Source organism: Cryptotermes secundus, unplaced genomic scaffold (assembly GCF_002891405.2).
Source record: "Cryptotermes secundus unplaced genomic scaffold, Csec_1.0 scaffold344, whole genome shotgun sequence".
Classification (NCBI taxonomy): Eukaryota; Metazoa; Arthropoda; class Insecta; order Blattodea; family Kalotermitidae; genus Cryptotermes; species Cryptotermes secundus.
In genome coordinates, this window is record NW_019742446.1 from 1925605 (window position 1) to 1940231 (window position 14627).

Sequence of the window (14627 nt, forward strand, 5' to 3'; positions counted from 1 at the left end):
GGTTTTATTACCCCTTGTATCTCAAATTCTTGATTTAACCTATGCTTCAACTCAGTTGCCAGTCCACGTGCATGGCTATCACCTAGTATTCTTATTTTATGTTTCACCCTTTTTGAATTATCACTATTTATATTTACATTTTTTACATTTTTCATTCCCAACTTCATACGGTATGCTTCGATGTCCTGACCCGTCTTTGACAATACGTTATATTGAATTTTGGGGTTATGAACGTCAACTGACACTCTTTCCTCTTGCAAAATCTTGATTACTTGCTGTGCTGATTTTAACTCCATTGTAACCATTTTTAAATAGTCATTCAATTTATTACAATTTGCACAACAATTTAATTCACTTTCACCAGTATTTTGATCCAAATATCGAGAGACACAATCAACGACTACATCGATGGCCGCCATATTACTTATTATGTATTATGCTTATTATGTACATATATTTTGGCTGTTTGTTATTGTTGACAGCACATTTAGAGAAGCAGCAAAATCTTGTTAATTTTCACCTGACCAACCCTCTATCATGACTGTCTGTCCTGTATCATGTCTACCTTCTTGCATTTCTTGCCATGGCTTTGTATATACATTAAGCTTCCTGTATTGCCCAGCCAGAGAGATGTTTGATTTTGTGTGTCAGTCTATAAAAATGAAAATCTCTCATATTTTTTGTTCCTTGTATGTCCCTACAAGATACCCTTCTTCCTGTTTCTTTGCTATCCATGGATAGCACTAAATGGTGTGTTCACTTATAACTGAATTTACCATAGACCTGTTTAGTTAGTTAGTTTGTTTGTGTTTTTGGTATTGATTGATCATTAAAATTTATAAGTAGAAATATTATCTTCACATTCACACTCACTTGAGATTCCTTGATTTGATGTTAAATATGTGGTTTATCTAGTAGTTATGGGTCAGAAACAAAATACAAAGTTTCAGAAACCTTAACATCATTGCAAAAGGAACATGAGAGAGTAGTTAAATATGTTGTCACTTTAGACACAAAAATATAATTTAGACACTTGCTTAATTTGAATGGAATTGAGTGGAAGCACAGCTGCCAACACTTAGAGGTTTTACTGTGTAAAATAAACTAAAAATAAAATGTTTCATCTACATCTGAAGAGGATGACCGGTTCACATCTCAGATACCCTGACTCTGATTTTCTCTAGCTTTTTCTTACCCTCTTCTGATAAATTTCAGGATTGTAGGGCAGAAACATGCCATGGTCTGTTTTAACATTGAAGTAGACTATACTCAATTCCATCTCTACCCCAACCACTTTAATTATCACCATGCTGAGACTTCCTCATCATCACCATATCAAGAAGATTTTGAATTTTGAATTTTAAATTTCAAAATTTAAAAATTTTTAAATTTAAATTGAAGATTTTAAAAATACCAAAATTCAAAAATCAAATTGACGTATGTAAATTAACAGAGAATTTATACATATCTGACAAATATCAACAAGGGGATTCTGAGATATCAGGACCTATTAACAACAGAGAAATGAACAATTAAGAAAGCTGGTATTTTTAAATTTTAAACTACGTGCAGTATAACAGTTACGTGAGAGAAATACACCTGATGATAGCCATTTATGGCCGAAACATGTAGTGTAGAAGAAAAGAAGACAAAAGAACTACAGTAAATTGTTGCACTTAGGACAGAGTTTGTGTCATACACCACATCAAGAAGAGCTTAGGATCTGTCCAATGTATCAGGATCCAGACCATGACAAACAAACCAATGTAATTCTTTCTTTGATAAAAAAAAAATCACTAATTCTTTTCTCTTTCTTTTAGCGACTGTTTATGAAAGAATGCTTCATTGTGACTTCTTTGAAGATTTTCCTGATTCACAGTTGTTTCCATCAGTTCATGATGCAGCACTGTATGCACTACAGTTAGAGAAATCCTGAGAGTAATGCACTTCTTCATTGTTATTTAGTGAATTAAAAGTATGGGAAGTGAGTTCTGTGTCCTTAATGCAGAGCTGTGAAAATTGTGGGTACTTCAGATGTGTACCATTTTTTGCCATATTGTATTTTATACTTTAGGCAGTTCTTTGTGATAATATTTTAGCATCATAAAATACTTAAAATCTGATGGAAGTTCTGTCGACTTACAAACATTTTACATCATTTTTATTACAACAAAATTTAGCTTGGAAATCTTGGCATAATATCATGAATAGAAGTGGCCGAGTACTTGTATGCTTTGTCAAGTTAACATGCTGTGCAATACAAATTTAATCATATTTTTAAGAAATCTTTTTGCTAACTTCTTGGGAGTGTTTCTGCAGTTTATAGTTTGTTATTGCAAAGGAATCCATTACTAGCAATATGATTTCTTTATGGTTTGAAAATGGCTTTTGAATTTCCTAGAAACTGTAATTTATCCATTGGTTAAAAACTGTTAGAAAATTAAAAATTAAACTACAGATAAGAAATGTCGTTAAAATTAAGACAGATTTAAATGTTTCATACAGTATTTTTAATTTACATATTTTGTTATTTATTATTAGTAGTTCATGAATGTTTTAGATCATTAGAATTCACAACATTTGTCATAAGTTCTTTTAGCAGTATTTTTCTAAAGTGAAATTCAAACTGTGATATGAACTTGAGTAGTCTGCAAGGATTAATGTCTTGGACCTTGGCAGTGAGAGCCGGTTCATACTTGCATTTCATAATGTCTACTAGAATAAAATAAAAATCCTGAAGTATTTGCAATTTAGAGGAATCCATATTTCTCAAGCAATAAATTTCTTACAATGTAGGCTGATGTTTTTCAAAGAAAATGTTTCCTTGTTTATGGAAGTGCAGATATTTTAATACAATATCTCTTTGCAATGTTATGTTTAATTGAAGTAATACTGTTTGGATTTTAAATTACGCAGGCAGGTTTGTTTTTATGGCAGTGACTTAAAAAGGTATTTTACTTATTTACTTATTTAGCATAACATAGTAGATGTAAATTGGATTATGTACTCAGAAATATGATTTTCTATAATTAGCAGGGGACTGTTTTATGTAATGTAGTTTATGATGGCATTATTTCAGTCCTTTTTTCCTCAACATTTTAGTTCTTCTGAATAATTCCAACATTTTGTAGTTGTGTGCAGATGTTTGGTGTATGTATCAGTATTGTGTGAAGTGGATTTATACCTAGATTGACATGAAGCAGAATGGCAGAAACAACAGTGACATGAGTACTTCAGTCAGGGTAGAATATGTCAGTAGGATTTTTGAAAGTTTATACTTTATTTCAGTCTGCAGAAATTACTAAAATAGTCCATAAAATCGTTGTGTACCTCTACAAATTATATGTACTCTGTGAAAGGTGCGTCCTTTGCTACAATTTCAACATGCAAGTGACCTTGTCATATATAGTAAGCAGTGACTATCAGTTGTTGCTACTCTCACCAGTCCTTCCTTGCTATGTCTAGTGTTGCTGTTGGGGAAAAATTTACCCAGTAGTTTGATTTGGTTAGTTTTGGTGAACATTTTTGAAGGAAAAGTTTTAGAGGTGAAGGTAAATATGATGATAAAATTAGATGCGATTTTTCAGAACAGTCTCCTGACAGTGATGTTATACATCACAATAGTGTAAGGCAGTTAATGTTAACACTTTGCGGACCACACACCCTTTAAAAGGTTTTTTGCTTTTAAACATGGCGGACCGTTCACCTGTTAACTGGCTTTTAGAACACGATAAGTTGCAACACGCTATACATCGCTCTGGCACCACCTACAGTGCACGCAGCCACCTGCAGATGCGTGATAAGACTCTGGAATGTTTAGTTAGCAGCCAGTAACTTGACCTCGCTGTTTACTTAACCGACTATAATGGAAAATGCTTTGCCTTCTTCAAGCTGTGTGTATCAGCCAGTAGCTAGTGGGGAGAATGGATCAAGGACAAATTTTCCTCCAAAGACCTAGCTGACCTGGCTTGTGTGTGAAACGCATAGTAATGGTGATTCAGAGAGCGGCAGTGACAGGGGAGAACAAAGAATTGTGGCCACAGACAGTAAAAGTGACAGTTGCTCCGACAATAATGCAGGTAATAACATTGCGCATAGTAACATTGTGGGGACAACAAAAAATCTAAAAAAGAAAAAAAATCTAAACCCTGATTCGAAATTGAAATACAAAGCATTTCTGATGAATGTGGCAAAGGTTTGGGCTACAGACCAGATGGTGGCGAAAGAACAAGAGTCAGACAGACTTAGTGCGACCTAGGCCATCAACTCCCACCCCACACATGCCTCATGTGGACACCCCTGGGCGACTCTCGGGTGATATGCGGAAACATACCCTCGTGAAAATTGTGAAGAGTGAACATTCCAAGGGGAAGTATCCTTCTAGGCAATGCCATGTTTGTGCAGTTCACAAAAAAGACTATGACTGTCTACATTTGCAAGTGTGTAATGCCACTTCACAAAGGGGAGTGTTTCCAGAAATATCACATCCTCAAGCACTTCTAGCAGCATTGATAAGTGTTCTCCAAAAATTTTAGTTCATAAAATTAATTAGGAGATTTTATATTAATTTTTAAAGTGAACAGTGCAGAAGTTAGGGTAGTAGGTATAAAAATGCAGGTCCCCAGGGTGATTTAAATATTTAAATCGCCGGTCTGCAAAGTGTTAAAATTGCATTGAATACTTTTAGTTCTTTACAGTGAAGGTGTTTAAAGTCATTAATGTTACCAGAAGAGAAATTTGATGTTTCAACGAGTATATTAAGGATCCTGACCAAATTTGTTTGCAAGCAAACGTCTATGTATCCACAGTCTGTCAATAATGCAACAATTGTTTATTTACCATTTAACACTAAACACAACCTGTTTCGGCCATAGATGGCCATCTTCAGGTGTTTTAATGCTTCCAACTGTTACACTGTTCTGAAGTGTGCTAAAGCCAAGTGTTGCAGTCCATTTAAAAATAACATAATAATTACTTAAAATCCATTAAAGGAGCACTAGCGAATACAACACCACACACTGCTAGAGGGAACAACACACAAACAGGAGGCATATTGCAGATAGCAGACGTAGCAAAGACAACGGGCTAATGAACAGAAAAACAAACTGCAGAAACAAACTTTCTGTAATAATCACGTAGTTAGTTATTGGAGAGGGTGGGTTTCCCCATGCACTTAGACCTGTCTTGGTCCATTGTGCTTCCCTCTATGATATTCTACCAGTCTCTATATCCTACCATCTATATCTTACCATCAGTCCCGCCCCAGCCAGCGAGATCGGCCTCTACTAGCTGAGCAGTATCTATAATGCTTCCCCCATCTACCAGAGGGGTTAGAGACTACTGTTGGGCGGGAAACGTCTGTAATTTTGCTCAGTGGCCTCCTTTGGAGACATGAGGTTCTTTCACGTGCCGTAAAGCTACGACATTGGACCCACGTCTTGAAGTCCCTCCTGGAGGACTTGTTCCCTGAATTTTTCCGCCTTTAAAAATTCCACAACCTCCGCCGAGTTTGAACCCATGTACCTTGAGTCACGAGGTGGGAACGTTACCCCTAGACAACGGAGGCCGCTTAATAATAATCACATAACTCTAAACACGTGGATGACACCCCTTATGAGGTGGAATAGGATTTTACAAAAAATTTTAATAGAAAACTTTAATGGATTTTAAGTAATTATTATATTATTTTTAAGTGGACTGCAACACGCGGTTTTAGCACACTTCAGAATAGTGTAAGAGTTTGGATGCATTAAAACACCTGAAGATGTCCATCTATGGCCAAAACATGTTGTGTTAAGTGTTAAATGGTAAATAAACAATTGTTGCATTATAGACTGACTGTGAATACATAGAGGTTTGTTGAAAGATTTGCAACAGGATGCTGAAATACAGAATTGTTTGTAAGCCACATCAGCAGATCAGTGTCTCGCATACCACCAAAAAGAAGCCTAAACCTCCATCTGCATGGAATTTGTGATCATCTTCCATCTGCTGTTATGATGTTATGGAATATTGTCATCAGAACACCATTCTACAGACTTTTTCATACCTTGTTTGTGTATTCATGAATTTTACGTTTATGACTCTGGTATAAAAGTCCTACATTTTCTCTTCTATTCTGATACCATTCTGTGGGTAAAGAATTTGTTCCTTGTAAATGCAAAACAATCTAAATCTCATATGTATAACACCATTGGTTCAGGTGCCTGCTTCTCTTGCTTTTCTCGATCTGTCTCCCATGTTTATCATTTCCCCTGATACTTCTTTGAATTTTATTCATAAACTCTAATACTGAATATGATGATACTTCTTGGTCCCCATCACACATTACAGCTTTATTACTGCCAAAAGTTTTTTTCAGAATTACTTTGTTCATTCTAATCCCAACACCATAATGAAGATATATATTCATTTTGCATTTTACCACATAATAGCCAGTCATGTGTCCCAATAAGGAGGGGATCTTAATTCTGAGTAAAGTGTTCTGGTCCAGTCTTTCAGCTGTATAAGAAAGTAACCGCGTGAATTTGGCTATAACATGTCAACAGTAAGCAGATTTTTGGGTTGTAAACATTTCATAAGCCTTACTGATGTTGATTTTAGTGTTTTATTTTATCCTCCTGTTGCACTGGTTCGTATCCATAATGTGTATAGTGCATACAGTTTCACTTGTCACTTCACACTATATGTTTCGGCATCATTCTGCCATCCTCAGGTGTATCAATCACGTTAAAACATTGCACTGCCTGCCATCAAGTATCCATTTATAAAATGATATAAAATGTGTGTGTTCATCGTTGTTCAATAATACAATTTATATATTAAAACTTCTTAAGATCTATCATCTTACATGTCGTATATCAAACTCATGTGTAACACCATTCATCTGCCACGGGAGTCGTTCTTCTTACGTTTTAATTGTGTATATACTGTGTCTTATGATGTGTCATTCTCATGTGGCTGTGTGCGTTGTATTGCTGGACGTATGTGTATGTCTTACTGACATAGATCATTGAAGATCTATGATGTTGTTGAGTACTGAAGTACTCCCAGTTCATGCAGTGTAGTCTCTTTTATTCTTGTCAGAAATCAATATGTAATACTGATAGTCCCCCCCCCCACATACTTCTGGTTGGCTGTCCCTCTGTTCACTGGCACTACAGTGGTTTTTGTGGATTGATGAAGTCATTGCAGTCCATCAGTATTTTCTTATTATCAATCTGAATAAATTTTCACTTGCGTTTCTGATTATTTAACACTGCACTTCTTATGGTACTTAAATGTTTCCTGATTGATTACAAGTCTACACTATAATTCCAGGAATTTTAACTGACTATTGTATGGGATAGAGCAATGAGAAATTATCTCAGGGTTAACATGGTAACTAGGATAATCATTTTGAAGTCTGAAAATTATAATTCAGAAATGGCTGGAAAAATATATGTTAATTTATTTCTTTGCATTTATACATAGAAATTACTTTTGATACGAAATAAAATGATCAATGTAATAAATTCAAAACTGTAATATTTAAAGATTTCATCTCATTGACTTTCCTTGAACTAGTGTAGTTTAAAATTAGAGTCCTCAAAATCTGTTGTTTCATGTGGTCTTAAATTCCAATTTACATCATTACGATAATGCCAAAATAGCCAGCTGCTAGACATAGTTTGTGTTCATGTTCATATGTTCCTATTGGGAAATTTTTTTAAATTTTTAAGCAGCCACTTTTCTCTAACATGAAATATTACTGAAACAAAATCTTAGCCATTCAAAACCTTAAGTACAAGTACTTGTATAAAGCATCCAAGTGGTCCACTTCCTGGGAACAACAAAACCATGAAGAAACCTATTTGAAATTCTTGAACCCAGCCGTTTACTTATATTATTTTGTTCTTTGTCCCCTCTACTCGAGGACCTCCGTGACCTGTGGAAGATATTATTTATTGTTTCTAGAACTGTCTACAGTCTTCTGTTGAAAGGAATTAATTATTTGAGCAGTTCCTTTTATTGTATATAAATTACATATAGCCACTACAGTATATGAATATAAAAACAGAGTCATACAAGAGTTTAGTTAGTTGCTTTATATAAGCCATAAGATAATCTCATGTCATAGTGTTTATTGTTTCTGCTCTTCGTTCTTTGTGAGATCATATCTACACAATGTATCTCTGAATTTTTCATGTTAATGGTGCTAGTTATTACTGTAAGTTGTAGCAGGAATTAACAGTATTACAGATTTCTATTATTATAGGTGCTGTAATTAAAGTACTTAGTCCCTCTGTGTCTGCTAATACAGACCAGTGGTGCTCACCCAGGATGTCAGAAGTTAAAAGTTGTGGGCAGAAGATATAGTTCTCAGTTTATTATACTGATTAAACAGGAAATTATAAGAAGTCTTTATGTGGAGGTCAGTTGATAACAGCTTTAAGAAGTATGAACTCTTCCCTGCTAGTGAAAATAAGCATGTATAATAAGAGCACAGACCTCTTTACTGCTGCATCAGTGTACATAAATATTTTTCTTTTCTCAACTCACCAGCAAGTTGCTTCAGAAGCAAATAAATACTAATTCCATGGAACTGAGCTTGAGAAGTCACTAGTTCCACAGCTATTAAAAATTTCCCAACAGTTTATGGAACATGAAAGTTTATTACCAAGTTCACAAGAACCCTACACTGGTTCCTGTCCTGAGCCAGATCAATCCAGTCCATACGACCCCATCCTATCTCTCTAAGATTCATTTTAAGATTTTCCTCCAATCTACATCTAGGTCTTACTAGTGTGACTTTCCCACCAAAATTCTATATGGTTCCTCTTCTTCCCCATACGTGCTACATTCCCTACCCATCTCACCCTACTTGACTTGATCATTCTAATTATACTTGGAGAAGATTATAAGTTATGAAGCTCCTCATTATTCAGTTTTCTCCAACCTCCTGTCACTTCATCTCTCATCAGTCCAAATATTTCCTCAACACCCAGTTCTCAAACACCCTCAGTTTGTGTTCCTTCCTTAATGTCAGAGACCTAGACAGCATTAACAGGATGGTTTTTGATGTGAAGACAATGTGTTTCCTATGAGGTACGGACCAAATTTTTAGCCTACTTCCCTTATTTTGAAAAAATAAAGTAGGTTTATAAGATAATCATGCTTTCTGTGTGTGTGTGCGTCTGTGTATGTATCCCCCCCATTAACTTTCGAGCAGCTGAACCACCCTTTTATGAAACTAGATATGCATATTACGGCACCTGATTCCATCTCAACGACATAATTCATAATTCTCTCACATCAGTAATACCACTATTATATAGCCTTTCATATTTCCGAGGCAGAACCTTAATATTGCTTGAACGCTGGTACGAATGACAACACTAAAGCCTCTCAGATTGTTGCGATAATAACAGTAATGTTACATAAATGCCTGAACCGATCTTCATATGTATAGCATGCAATCTAAGTCTGGTTCAGTGGCTTGCTTTATAAATCCCTCCCACCAGTAATACCAATATCATAGCCTTTGAAATTGCTGAGGGAAATCCTTAATAATGTTTGAACGTCTCTACCAATCTTCATGAAATTTGGTAATCATATAGTGCCACCTGAGACCATCTCAGTGGTGTACATCATAAATACTTCTCATCGATAGTATCACCCCTATAGCCTCTCAAACTGTTGATGTAATACCTTTAATATTACTCAAATTACTGAACCGATCGTCAGGAAACCTAGTATGCATGTGTCATGCCATCTGAGTTGCTCTCAACGGCAAATATCATAAATCAGATTGGCGAAGTAATAACCTTATTATTACCCGAATGCCTGAACCTATCTTCATGAAACTTGGTATGCATATCATGCCATCTGAGGCCACCTGAATGGTGTACTTCGCAAATAACTCCCATCAGTAATACCAACACTGAAGCCTCCCAAATTATATTGTTTTATCAATTTCATTCTGCATACATACTGAAGTTTTCCTTCTATATATCATATCAAATAATCAAATTATAATGGAAGGAAAGTACTCATAGGCAATTAGTTCTTCCCAGAACTAATTGCTTTAATTCATTAGTCTGTATGGAAAGGCTAGCAAGAATTATAATTTAAAGGTTTTGTAATTTAGTTATGCATTTCTGCATATCATTTCTACAAGCAGGCCACGTTTGTAGCTGCTAGCTGAATAAAATGATACATAATTTGTAGATACATGATGGGTACTTTTGGTCTATCTCCGAAATGAATTTCACATTTTTGGCTGGAGTGATTGTCACCAGCAAAGTTGAAACTAATTATAGTTTAGCTTGGATGCTATGTTATTTATTTTTGTTCCAAATTCACTGGAGCTTTCTTGCCACACAGAATTTCAAAGGGCCAGCGTTGCTCCATTGTCAGAAATTTGCGTGTCAGTACAATTGGAGGAGACTAAAGAGTAACTTATAGGCCTTTAACACGGTGATCATACCAAGTTTCGTGAAAATCTGTCAGTTGGATCTAGACTGATTAACAGCCTGTCGGTACGGACATGACAATATTACAAGCTCACCTTCTCCTAAAATATAGGGAGTACAGATTAAAAATAGTGCGATTTTGATAACCCACATGTCTGAGTTACAGATTTGCAACAATGTCAATATAGAATCTCACCATCAAACAAAATTATGAGTGAATTTGATTCAAGCTATAATCCAAGACGTTTCTAAAAATCCAGTTTAACCTTATGTTTCAATTTTTTCTGTTTTCCATGTGGCCTGTTTGCAATAGGATTTATGAACACGGTTCGGCATGCATAACTAGTACGTTGTCCCATCCTTTATCCATGTCAATTCTCTTCTCAATTTGACTGCGGCAGCAGCGCTAGGTGGTAGCCGTGATAGCGTAGTCGGTATAGCAACTGGCTATGGGCTGGTTGAGCGAGGGATCGGAGTTCGAGTCCTGTTAGGGTCAAGAATTTTCATTTCTCCATGTCGTCCAGACCGGCTCTGGGGCCCACCCAGCCTTTATCCGAGTACCGGGGTTAAAGCTGCCTTGGCGTGAAGCTGACCGCTCACCTCCAACTAGTGCCAAGGTCGAGGAAACGTGGGCTTATACATTCACTCCACTGTACGTTTTTATGGCGTAGTGCTTAATTAGTTAAGCACAGGGGTAACTTTACCTTTTTAACAACGAAAGGTGAGCTCTGCGTATTACGAAGTTCATTATGGGTCTTCGCCCCCACATTTCCCGCATAACAGTTTTGGTTGCTTCAAAACATTTCCCTTACCGCTCAGTTTTGAAATAAACCACTGATTTACTTTCACGACCATTAAAGCACTTGAGAATAGGAATTTACAGTAGCCCCTATTAATTGTTTTTAATGCTAGTGGGGTGGGACTAAGTCCCTTGTACCGCGGCCACTTCTGGCCTATTGTACCAGCCCCAGATGATAGGTGAGGGTGATTGTGGAGCAATTGGTTGAATGAATATTGGCAGGGGAAACCGAAGTACTTGGAGAATACCTGCCCCAGCGCCACTTTGTCCACCACAAATCCCACTTGACCAGACCTGGGATCGAAGCCGGGCCGCCACGGTGGGAAGCCAGCGACTAACCGCTTGAGCTGTGGCGCGGCCCTTTTATTAAATTTCACTCACGCTACCGATACGTGGAAGCGTGGCAGCTTGCGGTTTCGGGTTAAGTGAAGATTAATGATGATACATGGTGGTTTCGGGGGAGTTCTCATTATGCCACCTGCTGTCCGTTCGCCCCTTCAGCTTGCTGGGTGCAGCTGAGCTCCGAGTGCGTATTGTCACATGCGTGTCTCTGATAGTGCATATTGGTTGTGTGTGTTCCCAGCGAGCGTTGCGTGTTTTCAGATGGTCAGATATTGAGTTCATGGATTAAAATCAAGTCCACTTCTTTATATAAAATTGATGTAGTCTGTAGTGTTGGTCTTGCGATGGATGGACCCACCATCCCAGAAGCTCTACCGAGTGTGTAATAGAGGACCTTCTTCGTAAGTTACAGCTATACTAGTGTCAACTTCCACGCTTACACATTAATCGTTTTTGTTTCTGTGCGTCATTGCCTGTACAACTCCTGATATTTATCTCGCAACTCTGTACATGACGACCCAAAAGTCTCCATTTTCGTGAATTCATCAATGGATGAATGGAACAGGACTTTTGGGTCGCCATGTTGCTGCGCCAATTTCTTGGCGTTATCATTCTCAATTCCATCGCCGATTATACTCTTTTCTAACTTCCATATGCGAAAGATGAATGGGTTGTGTTATATTTTCTGTGGGGTCTGAATATTTGCACCTGTTCATAGACTGTAATTTGGACGGACAGTAGATCTTTCTACACAAAATCCAGAGAACACAGCAAGAACAGCAACGATTGATGTACGCTTGTTAAAAAACGATATAAAGTATAAGTCCAAAGGGTTAACCAGTGTAACATTTTGTCTACCGCAACCCTATACATTGCATAACCAACCCCACGGATGTGTATACGTGGGATTTCACGAGCTAGAAAAAATTACTGATGTTACATCGTTGCATCTAGGTGTCTCAGACAGTACTTAGATATCTCGAAATGTACGTAGGGGTCTAAAAGTATATTGCCACTTATAAGAAGTGACTACAGACGGGGTTTGAGTTGGTAATTGGTATTATTCAACACTTACAGATCGTAACTACGAGTAACTATAGCACTGCCACTAATACACACATTCAGCAGTTCATTACAGCACGCACTAAGTCTTATCAGTCTGATGTGTCTTCACCGATCGTTGTCTGGTAACGGCTTCCAGCGTCGTCGATCCTTCAACTTCCTTGTCACATTGTATATTAGATCGGAACGTAACGTCCTATGCCAAGGTTCGATTTGGTCAGAGAGACTTGAAATGTAGGAAGTCACTAGTGTCTCTACAGTACTGTGTGTTCGGAGAACGACTTGTCAGCTACTGTAAACTTCAACACGATGTTAGGCGTCTGATGGTTCTCTACTATCAACACGCTCTCGTAACGCACCTCCCCCATTCGTTTCTAATCTCCCTCTCCTTTTTTCCCTGACCATCATCATCATCACCACCACCACCTTCAAGGGTTGAGCTTGTTAGCCCGTTCCGTCCTCAAACATGAAACATTTTTGAGGGCTAAGAGTAACTATTTCTTCCTTTGGCAGGATACCAGCCTGCTGCAAAACCCCAAATCTTGGAAGACCAAGGTTTTTATTCAGCTTTTCCTTTCCTCTGACAGGTTACTTACCATGGCTAACGAGTCCTGCCTACCCGCCACGTATCCCTGGGAATGAGGTCCTTACCATGTGCTACCCACAGGGCCTGTGGAACCTGGACCTCGCATAAGGCAGGGTTGCCCGTCAATCCCAGTGCGTGTGCTGTCTCCTGTGAGAGTTCCAACTTACCACCTCCAGCCTCTAACCGTTAGCAGGTAACTACACAGTTATGCTTCATGCTGAACTTACCTCGGCATTATCCAAAGTGTTCTGAGTCTCTGTTATCAATACAGAATTGCTCTGTGAACCGTTTCCACAGCAAGTACTTTTCAGGTTACGTACAATCTATAATATGCCTTTACTTAGTTTTTTACTGTATAAAGAGTTCCCGGATATCGGAAACACGCAAGAAAATATCTGGTGATTTCGTGAAGCTTCTCTCTGTCACAGAAGGTGAGGTAATTTCCGTGTGACTAGACACCTACCGAGCCATCGCGTTGTTACTTTATATGCAGAATATTATATTGCGTTGTGTGCAAAGAATCGATACGTTTCTCACCATTCCACATCGTAGCGAAGCTCAGTCCAACGTAATTGTAGCTACAGCAGCCTGGAATTATCTCCGAGGAAAAAGATCTGCACAACAGCAGAATCCAATCAGCGTAAATTCATTCTCAAACATTCAATGCAGTCACACCGGATATTCGTCCCCTGACTTTGCTGACAGGAGGCAGATTTTGCTGAATATCTGTGGCGGGTTGCTAACGTTAACAGCAAACGAAAATACAGGTTGGTCAAGTGAACAAAAGGCAGTTTCGTTTCATCAACATTGATCAATCCATTCCTGATACGATAAAATTGTACCGAGGTTCTGTGTTAAATTGTTTTCAGCTCGATTAATTTCTGGGCGGATTCTTAACGGTTTAAATATAGGATTCTCATTACAGTGTAAATTCAGGTAGTTAAATATGATTAAGGTCTATATCAATGCATTGTATGGCTTTCGGCCGTTGTTCTGACATTCAGTTTAAGTATAAGTTGTTTCAGAATTATACCTACATATTTAACCTGAATTCAAATTAAAGTCATCATCATCATCCTTTAGCTCCCACTGGAGCATAGGGCATTAACAAAGTGTCGCCTTCTTACACTGTTCTTGCTGAGTTGTTTAATTTCTCCACATGCCTTCCCAGCAGCCAAGGCTTCCTGTCGTGTTCTTCTCTGCCATTTCCTCTTTGGTTTTCCTCTTTTCATTTGTCCTTGTGGGTTCCACTCCAGAGCCCCCTTCTCAGTTGCATTTCCCTTTCGAAGAGTATGGCCGATCCAGTTCCGTTTACGTCTGGTTATCTCTTCAGTTATTTTTATTTCATTTGCAAGATTTGAGGCTTTTACCGGTTCTCACGGTC

The 14627-nt window shown here is 37.7% G+C and overlaps 1 protein-coding gene across 3 annotated transcripts in view; it reads left to right on the forward strand.

Moving 5' to 3' along the window:
* LOC111873178 (prestin) overlaps window positions 1-14627 on the forward strand; it is a 120349-nt gene that overhangs the window by 70958 nt on the left and 34764 nt on the right. For 2 of the 3 annotated variants that reach the window (XM_023867676.2, XM_023867677.2), the window contains one exon: window positions 1821-3871. In XM_023867676.2, the coding sequence (XP_023723444.1) occupies window positions 1821-1936 (116 nt within the window). In that variant the 3' untranslated portion in view covers window positions 1937-3871. Of the gene's footprint in view, window positions 1-1820; window positions 3872-13244; window positions 13437-14627 lie in introns of those variants that run through there. The other variant, XM_033754993.1, reaches the window with a different exon arrangement.